This window comes from Falco cherrug, chromosome 9 (genome assembly GCF_023634085.1).
Source record: "Falco cherrug isolate bFalChe1 chromosome 9, bFalChe1.pri, whole genome shotgun sequence".
In the NCBI taxonomy this organism is placed as follows: Eukaryota; Metazoa; Chordata; class Aves; order Falconiformes; family Falconidae; genus Falco; species Falco cherrug.
This window is the reverse complement of record NC_073705.1, coordinates 10,824,938-10,843,782: the sequence shown is the minus strand read 5'-3', so window position 1 is coordinate 10,843,782 and position 18,845 is coordinate 10,824,938. Positions and strand designations below refer to the sequence as shown.

The 18,845-nt window shown below is 62.8% G+C and overlaps 1 protein-coding gene across 1 annotated transcript in view; it reads left to right on the top strand.

Annotated features, from left to right (window-relative positions):
* ABCA2 (ATP binding cassette subfamily A member 2) overlaps positions 1 to 18,845 on the top strand; it is a 34,132-nt gene that overhangs the window by 1,104 nt on the left and 14,183 nt on the right. Inside the window, exons 2-25 of the mRNA XM_055720252.1 lie at positions 5,635 to 5,728; positions 6,684 to 6,686; positions 8,106 to 8,217; positions 8,935 to 9,101; positions 9,316 to 9,443; positions 9,703 to 9,807; positions 10,280 to 10,465; positions 10,579 to 10,797; positions 11,363 to 11,694; positions 11,996 to 12,155; positions 12,386 to 12,514; positions 12,799 to 12,966; positions 13,252 to 13,348; positions 13,750 to 13,923; positions 14,013 to 14,115; positions 14,722 to 14,836; positions 15,195 to 15,385; positions 15,618 to 15,768; positions 16,068 to 16,272; positions 16,841 to 17,005; positions 17,304 to 17,484; positions 17,777 to 17,989; positions 18,301 to 18,497; positions 18,584 to 18,766. Coding sequence (XP_055576227.1) covers positions 5,635 to 5,728; positions 6,684 to 6,686; positions 8,106 to 8,217; positions 8,935 to 9,101; positions 9,316 to 9,443; positions 9,703 to 9,807; positions 10,280 to 10,465; positions 10,579 to 10,797; positions 11,363 to 11,694; positions 11,996 to 12,155; positions 12,386 to 12,514; positions 12,799 to 12,966; positions 13,252 to 13,348; positions 13,750 to 13,923; positions 14,013 to 14,115; positions 14,722 to 14,836; positions 15,195 to 15,385; positions 15,618 to 15,768; positions 16,068 to 16,272; positions 16,841 to 17,005; positions 17,304 to 17,484; positions 17,777 to 17,989; positions 18,301 to 18,497; positions 18,584 to 18,766 — 3,778 coding nt within the window. The remainder of the gene's footprint in view (positions 1 to 5,634; positions 5,729 to 6,683; positions 6,687 to 8,105; positions 8,218 to 8,934; positions 9,102 to 9,315; positions 9,444 to 9,702; positions 9,808 to 10,279; positions 10,466 to 10,578; positions 10,798 to 11,362; positions 11,695 to 11,995; positions 12,156 to 12,385; positions 12,515 to 12,798; positions 12,967 to 13,251; positions 13,349 to 13,749; positions 13,924 to 14,012; positions 14,116 to 14,721; positions 14,837 to 15,194; positions 15,386 to 15,617; positions 15,769 to 16,067; positions 16,273 to 16,840; positions 17,006 to 17,303; positions 17,485 to 17,776; positions 17,990 to 18,300; positions 18,498 to 18,583; positions 18,767 to 18,845) is intronic.

The following is an 18,845-nucleotide window of genomic DNA, read 5'->3' as shown; positions in this document are numbered from 1 at the left end:
GCAGGCGGGACCCCCGGGAGAGACCCGCGGCCCGGCGGGACCCCGGGCAGCGGCGCAGGCAGGGGGATGGGTGCGCTGGGTGCCGAGGGAGCCAGTTATTTTTAGAGGGTGGGGGAGGGTAGCGAACTGCTGCTCCCGAGCTGGCAATCCTGGCTCCTCTTCCCCCTCCCAAATATCCTGCAGGCCTGATCCTGCTTGCTTTCCCTCGCCAGCATCGCGCCCCCCCCCCCCCCCCCGCCCCCCCCCTCGTCCAGCTGGCCGGAGCCTGGGCTGGGGGTGGGCAGGGGAGGGTGTGGGCTGGGTGGGCAAAGGCCTGCCTTGCAGGCAGGTGCCCGCTACATGGGTAGCCCCTGTGCCCCCAAAACGGGCCAGGGGAATGATGCTCTTCGGCTGAGTCATCTCTGCTCCCTACCCTGAGCAGAGCTGCACATCCATGGCAAAAGACTGCCCGGCGCTGGTGTGCCAGGGACCCCTGCCCGTGAGGATGAGCTGTGCCCTAGCATCTGCAGCTGGCCCCAACCTGGCCCTCATGGCCGGTGGGCTTCCAGGCTGGGGGTGTGCATGGTTTTTGAGGACCTGTCTCTGCCTGAGCATCCCCAGCCCCACAGGCAGCATGGGGGTGCAGCATCGGAAGCTGCAGCCATAGGAGGAGGATGAGGAGCCCATGCCTGGTCCCCCCCATGTGCAGGGACTGTCACTGGAGTGCCCTGCTTGCTGCAGGCAGGGTGGCAGGGGAAGGACCAGTGCCTCCTCACCTACCCAGTGATGCTGCATGTGGATGGGGCCTGCAGGGGACCAGCCCCATGCCCAGGTGAGAGCTGCCCCGGGTGCCACAGGTGCTCGTGGATGCATTTGGCACAGCCCCCGAGGCAGTTGTGCCCGGGGGTGATGTGTGTGCCCATGTGTGTCATCAGCTTCCTTGTGCTCCTGCTGCATACAAGTCACCTCGCACTCTGCATCTGTGCAGGGGGCATCATCCTGCCCGCTCCTGAGGGTGCGCCGCCCTCTCCCAGCAGCCTGAGAGCAGAGCTGCTGTTGCTGGCCGGGGCAGAGTCAGGCCCCGTGCCAGATCCCAGCCTCATCAGCCCGTATCTTGCTCTTCATCGGGGTTCCCGCGGCACAGGTCTGCTCTGGTCTCATCCAGAGCTGGATGTTTCACCAAGCAAAACCAGATCCGTTTTGCAGTGGGCTGGTCCTGCCGCAGCAGGCAGAGGCTGGGGGGACTGGAATAGAGGGAGTGGGGTAGGCATGAGACCCCTCCCCTGCTGGGGGTTCACCCCAGAGGGGTCAGAATTGGGGGTTGCTGGGCTTCTCCCAGGTCCCACGCAGTGAGCCTGGTGTGTGCCCTGTCCTTGCCCTGCCAGCAGCTGCCCGCTGGCACAGCGCTGTGCTGCCTGGGCATGGGTGCATTGCCACAGTGCGCTTCCCTCCCAGCAGCGTGCAGAATGTGGCCCCAGTGCTGTGGGGTGGGGAGCAGGCAGCTCACCTTTGGCTGAGGATGCTGGGCTGGGATATAAGAGATGGGGCCAGTCCCCTGCGCTGCCTCTGAAAGCTGGTGGCCCTGGGGGGGGTCCCCGCTGCCCCTGGCACCAGGGGCTGTTTGGGGAGCAGCATTGCAGCGAGGTGCAGCAGTGGTTTTGGGACAGACTTTGTCCGCAGGCGCTTGGTGAGGACTTGGCTGGTCTGCTTGAGGATGCAGCGGTGGTGGGTACAGGGAGGCTGTGCGACCTGGTGGCCTTTGAGAGAGGTGTGCTCCTGACCCACGGTGCCATGTGTCACCCGCTCCTGTAACCGTCTTGGTCACCAGACAAGCTCACCTGCAGCCTGGTGCGGGTGATGCTGGGCACTGTCCTGTGATGCCTCTCTAAGGTCTTGCACCCAGCCCATGAGAGTGTTGGACTTTGCCCGGTGTGGCTGAGCTGTTCGTGGGGCTGCTCTGGGATTTGGCTGTGATTTTATTCTTCCCGGGGCAGAAATTCAGGCAGGAACCCTGGGATGATGGAGGTTTGAGCAGAGCAGCATCAGCAGCCCTCGGTGGAGGGAATGGGGAGTCCCTTGGGGTGCAGATGGCAACCCCGGGTGGTGCAGGCTGTGCCATTGCCTGTGTCACCTTGGCTCTGCCGGGATGTGGGTTGAGCTCAGCTGTGTGTATCTTAAGGGATGGGCTCCTTGATGACTCTTGTTAGCCGATTTATACCGATGTCCGATGTAGAATTAATAGGTGATCTCTCAGAAGTTATTGCGGGCACAGTTCAGGGTGTTCAGCCGCCTTCTCTGGGGCTCTCTGTGCCACACGTGTGGGACAGGATGGTGGCTGCAGCAGGAGCTGCTGGTCCTGAAGTGCTGGTGATGAAGTGTGCTGCCGGGTTTTGTTTGACCCTGGGAAATGTTGGTGGTTCAGGGCTCTTCTGGAGGACCAGGGAGCAGGAGTTGAGGCTCCCAGTGGTGCTTCAGCGTCGCAGTGTGTTGGTGGGGTTCCCATGGTGGGGGCCCTGGGGTGGGTGGGAGGGTGCGCTTGGGGCAGGGGAGAGCTGGGCAGCGGTGTGGCTGCTTTGCCCTGTGGAGGATCTGTGCCTTCAGCTTCTTGGCCAAGAGCTGGGAAGCTCCCACCACACCAAGGAGTTATCTACCCCTTTCTCCCTGGCTGGTGGGAGTGGAGCTGGGGGGGCATCTTGATGCATCCAAAATAAGAAAGGCTGAAATTTGGGGTGCTGGTGGGGTTCTGCTGCAGCATCCCTGGTGGACAGGGCACTCTGTGGAGATGGTGCTGGCTCCTGCAGCAGGAATCGATCGGGTGCTGCTCCGGCTCAGGGTGCTCTTTGCCCCCTCGCTGCCTGCAGCCGGTGTGGGGGAGGGCCGGTGCAGCACCAGGCGAGGCAGCGTCTGGCAGTGTCCCTGTGAATCCTGGCTCGAAGGGTGGCAGTGGGGGCACCTGTTGCAGAGCGATTGGTGGCCTTGGTGGTCCAGAGGGTGGGTGGCCATGAGCTGCCAGGCCTGCAGAGCTCCTGGCCAGTGGGGGGCTGCGGGGGGGCTGGCACCTTCCTCCGCACTGCAGCTGCCAGCACAGTCCCACCCGTGCTCAGGCTGGGCACCTTGTGCTGGTGGGAGGGTGGCCATGTCCCAGTGCCATGTGCTGGTGCAGGAGCGCTGTCAACGGCGTGTCCCCATCGGCTTAGCAAACTGGTGCTCAGCTGACACAGCACCGTGGGGCTGGCATGGGGGAGAACTCTGGCTTTCCTTGGGGTCCCAGCTCAAGGAGAGGTGCTGGCAAATCCCAGTGGGAATTTCCTCCTCTTCCTCCAGCTTCCCCAAGGCATGTCCCTGGGCTGCCATGCTGGGGCCGCTGGGCAGGGGATGAGGGGTGGGGACATGCCCTCTCTGGGGGCTGGTGGCAGTGGGACAAGAGGTGACGGGCACAACTTGCACTGAGCAGAAGTGTGACCAGAGGCAGAGGGGGTGGCAGCCAGGCTTTGGCAGGGGGTCAGCAGCCCCTGGGTCTGGCCTTGGCTGTCCACATGGGTCATGCACAGGCAGGTGACCTCGGGGAGCCCTGGCAGGTGCTCAGCTGGCGCGACCCCAGGGGGCTGAGGTTCCCTTGGGACAGCATCCCTTCCCCCTGCTGCATGCTGGTGCCTCTGTCCCACTACAGCTGTGGGGCAGCCCTGGCCTCCCCCACACCTGGGAAGCCCCCTCAGGGGCAGTCCTGGGGACCAGAGGGGCAGGCTGGTGAGCCCCGCTCTGCTGCCACGTCTGTCCATCACTGTGTCACCCTGGGTACTGGTGGCAGGTGACAGCCTGCCCTGGCACTGGGGTATGTGGTGGTGCAAGGGAGGTCGGGGACAGGGGACGGAGTTGAGAAAAAGGTCAATGACCTTTTGCTTAAAAAAAAAAAATAATAAAAAAAAAAATTACGACAAGCAGGTCCCTCGTGTTGCCACCAAGGACCCAGCAGCCCCCAAGGGAGGCTGGTACGGCGCGGAGTGGTGGTGGATGGATGGTCCCACAGGCGCCTGGGCACAGAGGCACGATTGTCCGCCTGGTAAACAGGCGGGGGGGGGGGGGGGGGGGGGGGAGGGTGCAGGCAGGGAGTGGCAGGGTAGGCAGAGCAGTCAGGGTGTCCTTTGTCACCTCCCTCGCACAGGGACAGTGCCACCAGTGACTGTGCCTGGGACTGGTGGTGCTGGAAGGATGGGGAACCCTTGGCACTGCTCCTTGGGGCATCTGCTGGCCCCGTTGCCTCCAGCCTTTCCCTCTGGTCTCTGCCTCCCCCAGAATCAGCACCTCTGGGAGTGGGGAGGGCAGCACGGGGGACACCCGTGGGTGCAGCCATGCCTGTCCCACAGCCCTGTCACCCATGGTGCCCGCAGGAGTGCTGCAGACACGTGCCGGCGTGGGTCTGGGTGCGGGATCCCTCTGCTCGCTGCCTTTTGCTGGACTGCTGTGACTTTCCCGTGTGAGGCCAGCACGGAGGTGATACGGTTGGGGACAGGAGGGCCTGATCCTGTCACCGGCTGCCAGCTGCATCCTTCCACCTGCCCTGTTAAAGCTCTCGCTTGCCACCCTGCTGGCATGGCCCTCTGGCACCTGGTCACTGTGGGTGACTGGATTGGTGCGGGAGCTCGGTGGGAGCTGCTGGCTCTGTAGTGAGCACTTTCCCAGCAGCAGAGCTGGGGCCTGTCCTGCCTGTGGTGGCAGTGGGTTCCACAGTCTCAGTGACAGCCTGGGGTCTGAAGGGAGCTGAGGCGGGCTCACCTCACCCTGTGCCTCAGTTTCCCCACCTACAGTAGTTTCCCTCCACTTGGCAGTGAGGGCAATGGGGCTGTGACATGGCCGGGGTACTCCCAGTGCAAACCAGCACTGGCTGTGCTGGCAGCATGCTGGGTGCCTGCTCCTGCTGGTGGCTGAAGGTGCTGATGACCATCCCCAGGGCCTCTGGGCATGGAACCCAGCCTGGGCTGCCTGTTCGATTTGGGTCAGGGATTCCTGGGGATTTGCTGTGATTTACCATATGCTGCTGGTGGAAATCCTGTGCAGCTGTAGCCTTCTAGAAGGGCACAGAGGGAGTGCCAGGCCCCACCTCTACTGCTCACTGCCTGCACCTGGAGCTGGTGCCAGGGCCTGGCTGACTCAAACCTCACCCTGATGGTGTTGGGGTCTGCCTCTTGCCTGGCCCCACAGGTGGGATGCAGTGGTGGCACAGGTGGCAGGGGGACGTCATGCCAGGCAGCTAGTGGCTGTGAGGGCACTGCTGGGATGGGGGCCTGCAGCTCTTTGCATCCATAAGGATTTGGGGTCATCTCCTCTGGGCAGCCCCAGGCGCGGTGGCCTGTCGAGGCTGGGCTCAAGCCCCAGCACCCTGTTTGCATCACTGGCGTAGGGATCCATCCCCTCTGTGGTACCCTCTCCTGTCCTGAGGTGCCCACCGAGCAGGATGGATCAGGCAGGGACAAGAAGATCCTTGGGTGCCCAGGGACCTGCTTGCCTCTGGCTGAGCTGTGATGGTGCCACCAGCAAGACGTGGGCATGGTGCTGCACTGCACCCGAGCCCTGGGGACCCCCATCCTGCTCACGTTCGTCCTTGATAGCTGGTCCTGTCACCGGATGTCATGATCCTCTGCTTTGTGTCATCCCCAGTGGGTGCTGGCCTTTGAGATCTTCATTCCCCTGGTGCTCTTCTTCATCCTCCTGGGGCTGAGGCAGAAGAAGCCAACTATCCCTGTGAAAGAAGGTGAGTGCCAGCAGGGTGGTGCCCGGGGTACCCCCACTTGGGGTCATCCTGAGGCTCTAGGGAGCTGCTCCAGCCCCCCACGGACAGCCTGGGGGTGCGGGCCACCACAGCTGGCAGGGACCCAGAGGGGCCTTTTGGGGGACGTGGCGCTGGGCAGGGGCTGCAGCCGGGGGCTGGCAGGGCAGACACAGGGGGGCTGGAAAGCCAGGGTCAGTCCCAGCTGGGGGCGGCTCCCCTGGGGGGTGGCAGCACCAACCAGCCTGTGGCTGCCATCAGCAGGGACGTTTTGTTGGGGGAAGGGGGAGCTGGATGGTTCTGGGACAGCCACCATCCCCCTGAGTGCTCAAAAAGCAGCCGGGGGTGGCACTGGGAAGGGCTCCCCAGCTCCTCACCATGCTGGGATGGAAAGTGCACAGGGTGGAGCCCCGTGCCTGGCTGGGGGGTGGTGGGGCTCTGGGGCCCTTGGCAAGGTGACAAATTGATGGGACTGGAGCTGGGGACTCCTGGAGATGTGCAGCCAGAGCTGTGGGTTCTGGTGCCTGTGGGCTGTGCTGCTGGGAGGAGGTGGTGGAGTGGGACTGCCGGCTCCCCAGGACCAGCATCTGGATGTCCCGGGGGATGCCTACCCTGGTGGGTGCCCTTGTGTGGGTGGCACGGTGGGGCCAGGGGGAGATGCTGGGGGCCGGCGGCAGTGGTGACCCAACATAAGGATCTCCAAGCCTGTGTTTCAGCACATGCCAGCGAGGGAGAGCCCAGCTGCGAGCGTGGGTCCGTCTGCAGGCGGTGGCAGGCGCTGCCCTGCTTCCTGACGTGTGCTCTGTGTTGTGTGGGTTTTTTTTTTGTTTGTTTGTTTGTTTTCTTTCTTTCTTTCTTTCTTTTTTGGCTCACGTTTTCTTTTTCTTTCCCACCACCTCCCCTGCCCGCCTGCCCTCCATGCCTCTACTGCATGCGCCAGTCTGTAAGTTGGTGGGGTTGGTGGGTGCCTCCCCCCCTTCCCCTGCCTGTGCCAGCCATGTATTTTGGGGAGAAAGAGCCCAGTTTGGATCAACTCACTCTGGCCTAATCCTCTGTAACCCCGTTGTCTTCCTCCATGGCTGGTGAAGATGAGCTTGGGCAGCGCAGTGTGTCCCCTGCCTGCTCCTCCCCGGGGGCTGCCCAGCTAGGACTGGCCCATGATGGTGTCCCCACTGAGTTGGTGCTGTCCCTATTGGGTTGGCAGTGCTGGGGCCACTGGAAGTGATGCCCCTGGCCTCCTGGGCTGCAGAGGGCTCTCCTGGGGTGGACCCTACCGGGTATTGGCACCCATGTGGTGACCTGTCATCACCTAGTCTTGCCTGTGCTTCTCCTGGGCTGGTCCCCAAGGGGATGAAGATAGCTCCCACACCTGCACTGCCACCGGGTCCCTGTCCTGGTGCCTTGTAGCTGGGACAAGACAGGTCATGGCACTACTAGGACCCTGGAGGCCAGCGAGATGCCACCCATGCGCTGGCTTTGTCACCAAAGCATGGCATGGCCGCTGCTGTCTGTCCTGCCACCCCATCAGGCTCTGGCCTGTCCCACACCGCGCCCATCCCTGCCCTGGGCTGTCCCTTGTTCCTGCCAGAAGCCCATCTTCACCAGCCCCTGCCCGTCACAGCCGTGCTAACAGCACTGACCCACTTCTAACCATGGGGCCAGCGGCTGGGGTGGCGAGAGCAGGGTCCCTGCCAGCACTGCCCAGTGACAACCTCTGGTCCCCTTCCCTGCCCCGGGGAAGGACGTGGAAAGACCCTGGCAGGGGCGATGGCTCAGCGTGGGCAGAGGTGGGGGAAGGTTTGCCGTCCCCTTGCTGCTACTTATTTCTTCCATCTTCCCACCCCAACGTGTCTCCATTTCCACCCACCTCTAGCAGCCGCACGTCGGGGCAGCTGGGCAGGGGGCAGGTGGGGGGCTTGGGGAGCTGCGGGTGACAGCTCTGTTTTCCCTGTGGTATTCTTCCTCCTCCTCCTCTTCCTCTGGAGTTTCGGCGGTGCCTCTGAGGTTACTAACAAGAGAGGCCAGGGGAGGTTGGCAGCCGGTCTGGGACCAAGTAGCAGAAGTCGGGCATCTTCCTGGGGCGGGAGGGACCTGCCACCCGGGGGGAGCGGGCAAGGCCAAGAGGGCAGGAGCCAGGGTGGCAGGAGCTGCCAAGATGCCCAGGGAGCCATCAGCCAGGGATGACTTTGGTGGGAAAGCTGCAGACTTCTGTCCTGGGCTGCCAACCTCCTGCGGGGCTTGCAGGGCGCAGCGCGCGCTTCTCTGAACTGAGTGTCTGTCTCTCTGGTGGCCCCCCCCCCCACCCCCCCCCTCCCTGCCCGCACCTTTCCTGGCCTCTTCTGCGCTCTCTTGCTGGCTGCAGCTTTCTACACGGCGGCCCCGCTCACCTCGGCCGGGATCCTGCCCGTCATGCAGTCCCTGTGCCCTGACGGCCAGCGCGACGAGTTTGGCTTCCTGCAGTACTCCAACTCCACGTGAGTCCTTCCTTGAGTCCTTCCTTGAGTCCTCCCATCCCGCACGCTTCTCCCTCCCATCCCGCACGCTTCTCCCTCCCATCCCGCACGCTTCTCCCTCCCATCCCGCACGCTTCTCCCTCCCATCCCGCACGCTTCTCCCTCCCATCCCGCACGCTTCTCCCTCCCATCCCGCACGCTTCTCCCTCCCATCCCGCACGCTTCTCCCTCCCATCCCGCACGCTTCTCCCTCCCATCCCGCACGCTTCTCCCTCCCATCCCGCACGCTTCTCCCTCCCATCCCGCACGCTTCTCCCTCCCATCCCGCACGCTTCTCCCTCCCATCCCGCACGCTTCTCCCTCCCATCCCGCACGCTTCTCCCTCCCATCCCGCACGCTCCGTGCCGGCACTGCCCCGCTGGGGACGAGGCGTAAGCCTGTGTGCCCCACAGTGCTCGGGTGCAGAGTGCTGTGTCCCCGGGCTGCAGGAGATATCTTGACCCGTTCCCCTGTGGGCTCCCTGGTGCTGGGAGGAGGACAGAGGTGGCCCCTGGGGACACCTCGAGGCTCTGGGGCTTTCCTCTGCGCCCCAGTACCGTGGATTTGATGCCCTTGCCAAGGCAGCTCCTGGGGCAGCTGTGCCCTGTGTGTCCAGGGGGCTCGTCCCCTGCCAGAGCTCTGTGGAAAGTGTCCCCATCCCTCTGTCCCTGTCACCGTGGTGGTGCTGGGCTCTCGCAGGGTGACGCAGCTCCTGGAGCACCTCAGCGAAGCTGTGGAGCAGAGCAGCCTCTTTGACCCGCAGCACCCCGGGCTGGAGGAGGAGCTGGAGTCGCTGCGCCGGCGCCTGGAGGCACTCAGCAGCAGCGAGCCCAGCTCCATGGAGACTCACTTCAGCAGCCGAGCAGGTAGGTTGTGTCCTGCCTGTCCCCCCACTGCCAGGGGTGGAGATGCCCACCTGCCAGGCACCCAGCGATGGGATGGCACGTGGCAGCGCCCTGCCACTGTCCCACGTCGCTGCGTGCCAGGCAGGGCCAGCTGTGATATGTCCCCGGGTGGGGCTGTGCCATGTCCCCAGTGCTGGTGGGCTGCTCTGACCCCCCCCGCCTTGCTCCTTACCAGGATCCGGCTTCACATTGGCGTGGGCGGCCAAGGACCGGGGCGAGCTGCACCGCTTCCTGACACAGAACCTGTCCCTTCCCAACAGCACAGCCGAGCTGCTCCTGGGCTCCAGCGTTGACCTGGGGGAGGTGGGTGATGTCCTCTGGGAGGTGGGTGATGTCCTCTGGGAGGTGGGTGACCACACAGTGCCGCAGGGCTGGGCTTTGCACTGGTGAATGGGTATGTCCTGAGCCAGGCTGAGCCCTGACCACCAGACCCACGACGGCGAATCAGTGGGCCCCCAGCCAGGACTCATCCTGCCCTGCCACCCATGCTGGGGCATTGCTAGGCAAACGGGTGCCTCTGCTCCCAGCACGCTCAACAGCCCTGCTCCTGTCCCTGGTGCAGGTGTACCGCCTGTTTTTCGGTTCCTTTCCTTTGGTACCTGATGAGACCCATGAGCGAGACCTCTGGGATGGGTTTGGCCCCCGTGAGAAGATGACGCAGCTGGAGGTGAGGAGTGTGACCACGTGTGAGGGACTTGGTGGGGCAGAGCTCATCCTCCACATCCTCTCAGTGTCCCACCACAGGGCGATCTGGGGGTGTCTGTCCTGGCAGAGGGGATGTGATGGGATGCTGTCAGGTGGCCAGAGCAGGGATGGCTGGGTCCCATCCCGGTGCTGCCACCGGTTCCCCCAGTGCTTTGAGGCACAGCAGTGCCTGTGCCTCGGTTTCCCACTGCAGCGGGTGATGGCACTGCCTGGGCAGTGGCTCTGGGGAGAGCAGGGGGGACTATTCCCTCCTGTGGCTGGGGTGCGGGGCACCCATGCTCCCCCCGATCTGCACATCTGGTTTTCTTCCCCTCCCCTTGAGACTGTGGACATGGGTGCTGTGGGGACATTCAGGTGTGCCTGGGGGGACACACACAGAGGGGGGACCCCAGGGAGCCTCACCACCACCAGCCACCCCAATGGTCCCCTTGCAGAAGAGCCTTCCCAGCGGCTGGAGGAGCCTGCAGGAAGGGTTGGTCCACAGGGCACTGCGGGACCCCACGGCAGCCCCACACCGGCCGGTGCTGCTCCACTTGCTCTCCCAGGCCCTGGGTCTTGCCAGCACTGCCTCGGTACCCACCGCCTCTGACAGTCCCCAAGCCTTTGTCACCGAGATGGAGGTGAGCACTGCGTGGGGTGAACGGGGGTGAGCGGGCAGCTGCTCTGCCAGGGCGGGCACTGCGACAGTGCCCCTGTAACCGGGGCTGTGCCCCCCTGGCTCCCTGCCCTGTAGGGTGTCCTCTTCACCGGGCCGGTGCTGGAGCAGCTGACATGTGAGCAGAGCCTGGGGGGGCTGCGTCGCCTCCTGCGTGTGGCCCCCGGGCAGCAGCCGCTGCTGCAGGCGTACCGGGCACTGGCCTGCAATGGCAGCCGGGCTGCTCGCCGGGAGCACTTTGCCCAGCTGGCCACCGAGCTCCGGGACCAGCTGGACACCCCCAAGATCGTCAGCAGGGTGAGAGCGGGGCTGCGGGCTGTGCCTCCCACTGGCTGTGGGGTGGGCTGTGGGGCAGGGACAGGTCCTGGGCAGGGTTTCCCTACTCATAGGGTTGTGTGGGGACCCCTCCTGATCACCCTTTTACCCCACATAGGCACCCCCTGCCCAGTCCCAGGGCGGGACCCCAGATGTTTCCCCCTGCTGGCACCTGCTTGGACGCTGCCCGTTGGATGGGGCTGGGTGTTTCCAGCATCCTCCAAGCATGTCCCCACAAGCTGCTGTCCCTGAGAGCACAGCTCTTCAAAGCTGGCTCTGAGGTTCCTTTCCTCATCCTACCCGAGCCTGACGTGTCCCTTGTGGTCACAGAGGACCACCCTTCCTGCCTGGGGGACATCACAAGCTCCCCCACAAGACCCTGCCAGCGCTTGCCTGCACCCCTGCTGCCTGATAGCCATGGATGCACAGCAATGAGTCCAGGGCCCCAGCTGGGCACAGCTTGAGCCTTTTCACCAAGAAAGTGGACATGCCGCCGCTTGGGGTCTGCCTTGGTCTGTGGTAACCCCTTGCCTGCTTGTCCTTGCAGCTGAAGCTGGATGAGGTAAACAGCACAGCTGCCCAGCACCGCCTCCGCGCCCTCCTGGAGGACCTGGTAGAGATGGAGAAGGTTCTCCGTGACATGGACATCCTCTCAGCGCTGGCCAAGCTGCTGCCCAAGGGAGCCTGTGCCAGCAAAGCCCCGGCACCCACTGCCAACAGCACCAGCTGGGCAGGCACCAATGCCACGTCTGGCAACGCCACGGCAGAGGAGGAGGGTGCCAGGGATGGCCCGGCCAGCAGCGACAACCCCCAGGGGCAGTTCTCGGCATTTGTGCAGCTCTGGGCTGGGCTGCAGCCCATCCTCTGCGGCAACAACCGGTAGGAGCCCTGGGGGCTGGAGGGGGCTGGGTCCAGGTGCTCTCTGATGGGGATGGGGGTGTGGGAAAGCCCACCCTGCCTCTGCCAGTGACCAAGCGTCCTGGTCGTCCCCCGAGGGCACGCAGGAGGTGCGTGCTACGCCGCATCCTTGTGCCATGGCTGGGGGAAGCTCCCCGTGCTGGGGAGCACCGTGCTGGTGTGGGGGTCAGCATGAAGCCCCCTTGTAGGCAGGGGTGGGGGCTGCCCACCATGAGGGGAGCTGGGGCTGGAGCAGGGTTGGCAGCCGGAGCCCCCTTTGCAGGACGATCGAGCCCGAGGCACTGAAGCAGGGCAACATGAGCTCGCTGGGCTTCACCAGCAAGGAGCAGCGAAACCTGGGTCTCCTCGTGCACCTGATGACCAGCAACCCCAAAATCCTGTACGCGCCTGTGGGCACTGAAGTGGACAAGGTCATCCTGAAGGTGAGGGTGCAGGGGCCTGGACCCCCATCCTTCCTTCCACCAGACCCGCTGGGGAGGGACCTCCTTGCCCAGATGGGCTGAGCGGGGAGTTGGAGGGCAGCTGCCCTGGCCCTTGCTGGGGTAGCGATGCCTGCTGGGAGGTGGGCAGACACCTCCATGGCTCCTAGCTCTCCTGGGGAACAGGGGGCCTCCTGCTTCTTCCCACTGTGTGACCTTCCTCGCACTCCCAGGCCAACGAGACCTTTGCCTTTGTGGGCAATGTCACCCACTATGCCAAGGCGTGGCTGAACATCTCCCCTGAGATCCGTGCCTATCTGGAGGAGGGCAGGCTGCAGAGGCGCATCCGCTGGCTCCAGCAGGTAGGACAGTGTGGTGGGGACCAAGCCTGGCTGGGCTGCACTGCCCTGGAGGTGGGAAAGGGATGTCCTGCCCCCAGGCACTTCATGGCTTCTTCATGTGAAGCTCCTGGGTGCCCACCCTCCTCTTGTGAGGACCAGGCTGGTTCCCTGTGCAGGGTGGATGCTGTCCCTTCCGTGTCCCCAGAAGGAATGTTGGGTCCTGTCTGTGTCCATGGGGAGGACAGGGGGCTGAGAGGCATGGTGCACCTCAGCTTCTCCCTCCTATGTCTCCCTCTCTGTCCCAGTTCACTGCTGACCTCCACAAACACCCAGAGATCCTGAACGTCTCCGACAGCGACGTTCTCCACAACTTCCTCAATGGCAACTTCTCCCTGCCCAATGCCAGCGTCCTGCTCCAGCAGCTGGACACCATTGACAATGCTGCCTGTGGTTGGGTCCACTTCATGGCCAAGGTGAGGTTATGCCCGCTGGTGGGAACATGAGTGCTGGAGCAGCACCTGCCACCCAGCTGCAGGGTCGGGTTCAGTCAGACCTCTTTATGCCTGTGGGATGGGAGCCCTGGAGAAGTTCGTGGCTTCTGCAGTGGAGCTTTGGGGTGGATGTCAACGGTGTTGGTGCACCATCGGGTTCAGGGCCTCGCAGGGTGGGTGTGGGTGGCACATGCTGCATCGTGTGTAGGGTCTGTGTACTAGATCTGTTGGGGCAGTGGGGTCTCACCAGCCTTCCCCTCCCACTAGGTCAGCGTGGACATCTTCAAAGGTTTCCCAGATGAGGAGAGCATTGTCAACTACACGCTGAACCAAGCCTACCAGGACAACGTCACAGTCTTTGCCAGTATGTTCCTGCGAACCAGCCCCTTTGCAGGGGGGGTCCCTGAAGCCATGTCTTTCTCCAGCTGTGCTCTGGGCTGGAGCCGCTGGCTTTGGGGTGTGGCTCCCTTGGTTCATGTGTTGGGTGGATGAGTTGACCAAGCACCTTGCAGTACCCGTCCTCTGCCCCTGGCCGAGCCCTGCCGGGTGCAGCCCTCTGCCACTGCCCTGGCTCTCCCACCACTGCTGCCTGCTGTCTACGTGCCCTTGCATCCCATGCCAGGGCCATGCCCACGTTCCTCATCCATGGCAGCCCTCATGGCGCCTTGGCTGGGACACGCTGAACGCTGCCCGTTGTTGCGGGCCAGCTGGTGTGGCCATCTCCCGTGATACCAGCGGGTTCCCTGCCTCTCCCGCTGCCTGCAGGCGTCATCTTCCAGACCAACAGGGACGGCTCGCTGCCCCCCCATGTCATGTACAAGATCCGACAGAACTCCAGCTTCACGGAGAAGACCAACGAGATCCGGCGGGCATACTGGCGGCCCGGCCCCAACACTGGTGGCCGCTTCTACTTCCTCTACGGCTTCGTCTGGATCCAGGGTGAGTGCCAGCTCCCTGCCATAGCTGTCCAATTCCCTGGCCCCTGCCGGCACTGCCCACTCAACTTGTCTTCTCCTCCTCCTCCCCAGACATGATGGAGCGTGCCCTCATCAACACATTTGTTGGCCATGACGTGGTGGAGCCCGGCAACTATGTGCAGATGTTCCCGTACCCATGTTATACCCGGGACGAGTGAGTAACACCTGTGTGGGCAGGGTAGGCAGGGCCTTATCTTTGCAGACTGGGACAATTCAGCTGGGAAAAGGGGACAAGTTTGGGGGCCTGAGAGAAACTGGTGACAGCGATAGTGATGAGCAACCAATTAAGCCCCGTTCCTTGGACCACCAGGCTAGGCAAGCACGGGTAGGATTTTGTGCCCAGTTCACAGCTGAAGTGAGGAACTCATGTCTGTGGGGTGTCTTGGAGGACAAAAGACTTGGGAAGAACAAGAGGAGTGTAGTAAATGGATGGCACGTTGGTCTGTTGGTGGTTATTGAACACAGTGGTTTGGAGGAAGTCCCAGAGCCTCCAGCCCTCCAGGACAGGAGGGTGGGTAGGACGCCATCCACACCAGGGTAGGCAGGGTACCAGGCCAAGCCTGTAGCTGCTGCCTGCCAGGACGCTACCTATGGGCTAATTGGAGAAGGTCTTTCAGGGTACTAAGATGCTGCTGGACTGGAGGGCTGGTTGTCCCTGGCCAGTGGGAGAGCCCCTCTGCTGCCCTGTGCCCCAGGGTCTCTCCAGGTCCTGTGGTGGTGCCACCATCCAGCTCTCCTCTCTCTTCCTCTACCCCACCAGCTTCCTCTTCGTCATTGAGCACATGATGCCCCTGTGCATGGTGATCTCCTGGGTCTATTCGGTGGCCATGATGATTCAGCACATTGTGACAGAGAAGGAGCATCGCCTGAAAGAGGTGGGGATGATGGGAGAGATCCCTGGGGTGGAACTGGCATCTGTGGGCTCAAAGTTCTGCGTTGCATCCCTGGTCACCTTCTCCACGTTTCTGGGGTGTGTGAGCTGGGGTGGGTGCACATCCCACATCCCTGGGCTGATCTGGTCCTTCAGAGTGTCTTGGGCACAAGCCTTGCCCAAGCACCAGAGGCAACTGAGCCTGTTGGCACCCTGGCACAGGGTGCTGTGGCCTGCCTGCTCCTGGTAGCCCCTGGGGGACCCCTTGGTGTGCTGCCCATTGCTCCCTCAGCCCCAGCGATTGAGGCAGCAGGGATGTGCAGGGTAGGGGACAGCCCTGCTGAGAAGTTTTGGCCTCACAGGTGATGAAGATGATGGGCTTGAACAACGCAGTGCATTGGGTGGCTTGGTTCATCACCGGCTTCGTCCAGCTATCCATCTCGGTCACAGCACTCACCGCCATCCTGAAGTATGGCAAGGTCCTGATGCACAGCGATGTCCTCATCATCTGGCTCTTTCTTGCCATCTATGCAGTAGCCACCATCATGTTCTGGTGAGCTGCCTGGTCTGCTCTGTGTGGTGAGGGGGCATGGCCAGCACTGGGGTCCTTGTGCCGTGGGGCGAGGGTGCTGGGAGCTGTGTGGGCAAGGGGTGGTGGAGGGGCACAGGCTCCTCCAGCCAGCTAATTTGAGGATCCAGTTTATCACCTCAATGCCATCAAAATAGGATGGTGGGGGGAAAGCCCTGTTGGGGTAGTATCAGAGGTGACGCTGTCCTCCCTGCAGCTTCCTGGTGTCGGTGCTCTACTCCAAGGCCAAGCTGGCCTCTGCCTGCGGTGGCATCATCTATTTCCTCAGCTACGTGCCTTACATGTACGTGGCCATCCGGGAGGAGGTGGCACATGACAAGATCACAGCCTTTGAGAAGTGCATCGCGGTGAGTTGGCTGCGGCTGCTGGGGAGGTGCTTGGCCCCAGGTTTGCCTCGGGCACCCCATGTCCAGTACACGGGCCACCATGCTGTCACCAAGCCCTGAGCAAACCTCTCCCTGTATGAACCAGCTCCCCATGGGGCTTTGGAGGCATCTCCGGAGGGTTTGGTGCCTTCCGGGGCAGGGAACATCTCCATGGGGCTGGGTGGGGCAGCACTGGGTAGGAATTCACCCTAACCTGTTCCTCTGGAGCTGGCCAGTGGTTCCTGGTGACATCCCATTCCGTTCCCTCCACCTCTCCGCAGTCCCTCATGTCCACCACAGCCTTTGGGCTGGGCTCCAAGTACTTTGCTCTGTATGAGGTGGCCGGTGTGGGCATCCAGTGGCACACCTTCAGCCAGTCGCCCGTGGAAGGAGATGACTTCAACCTCCTGCTGTCTATGATGATGCTGATTGTGGATGCTGTAGTGTACGGGGTGCTTACGTGGTACATCGAGGCCGTGCACCCGGGTATGTGTGGCATGAGGGCACCTCTGGTCTTACGGGAGCCTCCTCCCTGGGGATGCTGCTGGTTCCTGGCAGTGCTCAGCCCTGACGTGGTGGGGTTTGGTACAATGTGCCTTCAGGGTCCCCCGTGTGTGTCCTGTTAGGGTCACGTTCCCGCATGCCCTGACCCACTGGTGACACCAGCAGATTACTTGGTGATCTTCAGTTGCATGTCTCAGTTTGCCGGCCAGCTGTAGCGAATCCAAGTGTCCATGGCTGGAGCACTCTTCCCCCTCGCTGGCCGCCTGGGCAGGAGGCTCTCCTGCTTCCTTTGCTTTCCTAGTAAAACCAAAGCCTGAGCCAGACCCAGCCCAAAGGACTTTGGTTCCTTGCACAGCCCAGCAGCGTTGCCCTGAGCCCACCTCGCCAGGACACCTGCAGCACCCCCACCCCCGCAGCAATGTCCCTGAGCTGGGGAAACCTCCAAGCCCATGCCCATACCCGTGCCAAGCTCTGCCCTGGCCCTCAGCTGGCTTCCCTGTGGGGTACGGGTGCGGGATTGACCCTGACTCCATAGGGGATGTGATTGCAGGCATGTTCGGCTTGCCACGGCCCTGGTACTTCCCCTTCCAGAAGTCCTACTGGCTGGGCAACGGGCGAGTGGAGACCTGGGAGTGGACCTGGCCCTGGTCCCGCACCACCCGCCTCAGCATCATGGAGGAGGATCAGGCCTGTGCCATGGAGAGCCGAAGGCTGGGTGAGGGCAGACGGGCAGCAGTGGGTGGCACTGGGGTGGCCCTGGCTCTGCCGCGGGGTCTTGTGACCATGGACCTCCATGTGTCCTCTGTTCCCTTGTCGGGGCAGGATACTGGGCTGGGCACTGCTGCCTGTCCGGGAGCTGCTGCCCGTGGGGTGGGACAGGGGAAGCTGGCGAGAAGCAGAGGGGGAAGGGACCACGAGCCAGCACAACCACAGTGGGATGGAGGTGGGGAGGTTCACCCGCTGGAGAGCCCCCCTCCACCTCCCAGCTCCTCACCATCCCGCTCTTGTGGCAGAGGAGACAAGGGGCATCGAGGAGGAGCCGACCCACCTCCCCTTGGTTGTCTGCATTGACAAGCTCACCAAGGTCTACAAGACAGACAAGAAGCTGGCGCTGAACAAGCTGAGCCTCAACCTCTATGAGAACCAGGTGGTGTCCTTCCTGGGGCACAATGGCGCAGGCAAAACCACCACCATGTGAGTGCCTCTCAGGGTGGACGTGGGCTGTGTCCTCCTGGCCAGCTGTAGTGAGTGGGGAAGGGGCTGCAAGATGTCCTTGCAGGGCCCTGTGGCAGCTGGTGCCGTGCCCAGAAGACAGCAGTGTGGCTGTGGGGTTGGCACAAAGGGGGACAGGCAGCGGGCACATGGACCTGTACTGGCATTGCTCTGCCTGGGGCTCAGCAGGTGCTCCTGGAGGTGGTGGTTGGGATTGGGACCAGATGGAGGAATGTGAGGTCCCTCACATGGTTGCCTTTCTCCATCCATCCAGGTCCATCCTCACTGGCTTGTTCCCTCCGACCTCGGGCTCGGCTACCATCTATGGCCACGATATCCGGACAGAGATGGATGAGATCCGGAAGAACCTCGGCATGTGTCCCCAGCACAACGTGCTCTTTGACAGACTGACGGTGGAGGAGCACCTCTGGTTCTACTCGCAGCTCAAGAGCATGGCGGAGGAGGAGATCCGCAAGGAGATGGACAAGTAGGCACCCTCCAACTCCTTTTGCCCTGTCTGTGCCTTTTGCCTGAGTGGGTCCCCTTCCTGCTGGCTGAGCCTTGGTGGGTGACCTGGTAGCAAAGATGTCCCCTGGAGCAGCTTCACCAAGCGTTTCCCAAAACTTGAGGTACCAGGCTGTGGAAGCCAGCAGAAGATGCTTCTGTAGCCTGGCTGCAACTGGGCTGTCCCAGCAGCTGAGGGCTGTAGGTACCATGCAGGGAAGAGGTGTCACAGTATGTGACAGTAGGTGCCAGTATGGCCCCCTGGCATCCCTGGTGTTTCTCTCCTGTCCCCAGGATGATCGAGGACCTGGAGCTCTCCAACAAACGCCACTCCTTGGTGCAGACGCTCTCGGGAGGCATGAAGAGGAAGCTGTCGGTGGCCATCGCCTTTGTGGGTGGGTCACGGGCTGTGATCTTGGATGAGCCCACAGCCGGTGTGGACCCGTACGCTCGCAGGGCCATCTGGGACCTCATCCTCAAGTACAAGACAGGTAAGCAGAGGTGGGCAGAGCCCAGCATTGCTCCTCTGGCTGCTGGTGGCCCTGGCCTCTCCACTGAGGCTCTGCGCCACCGTCAGGGAGGACCATCCTGCTCTCCACACACCACATGGATGAGGCTGACCTGCTGGGTGACCGCATCGCCATCATCTCCCATGGCAAGCTCAAGTGCTGTGGCTCCCCCCTTTTCCTCAAGAGCACCTACGGTGATGGCTACAAGCTGACAGTGGTGAAGAAGCAGTCTGACATCAGGAATGGCACAGGTCTGGAGGGCGGTGGGACCCTGTGTTTAGAGGAGTAGGTGGGAACAGCCCTTTTTCAGCCCAGGAAAGGAACAAGAGG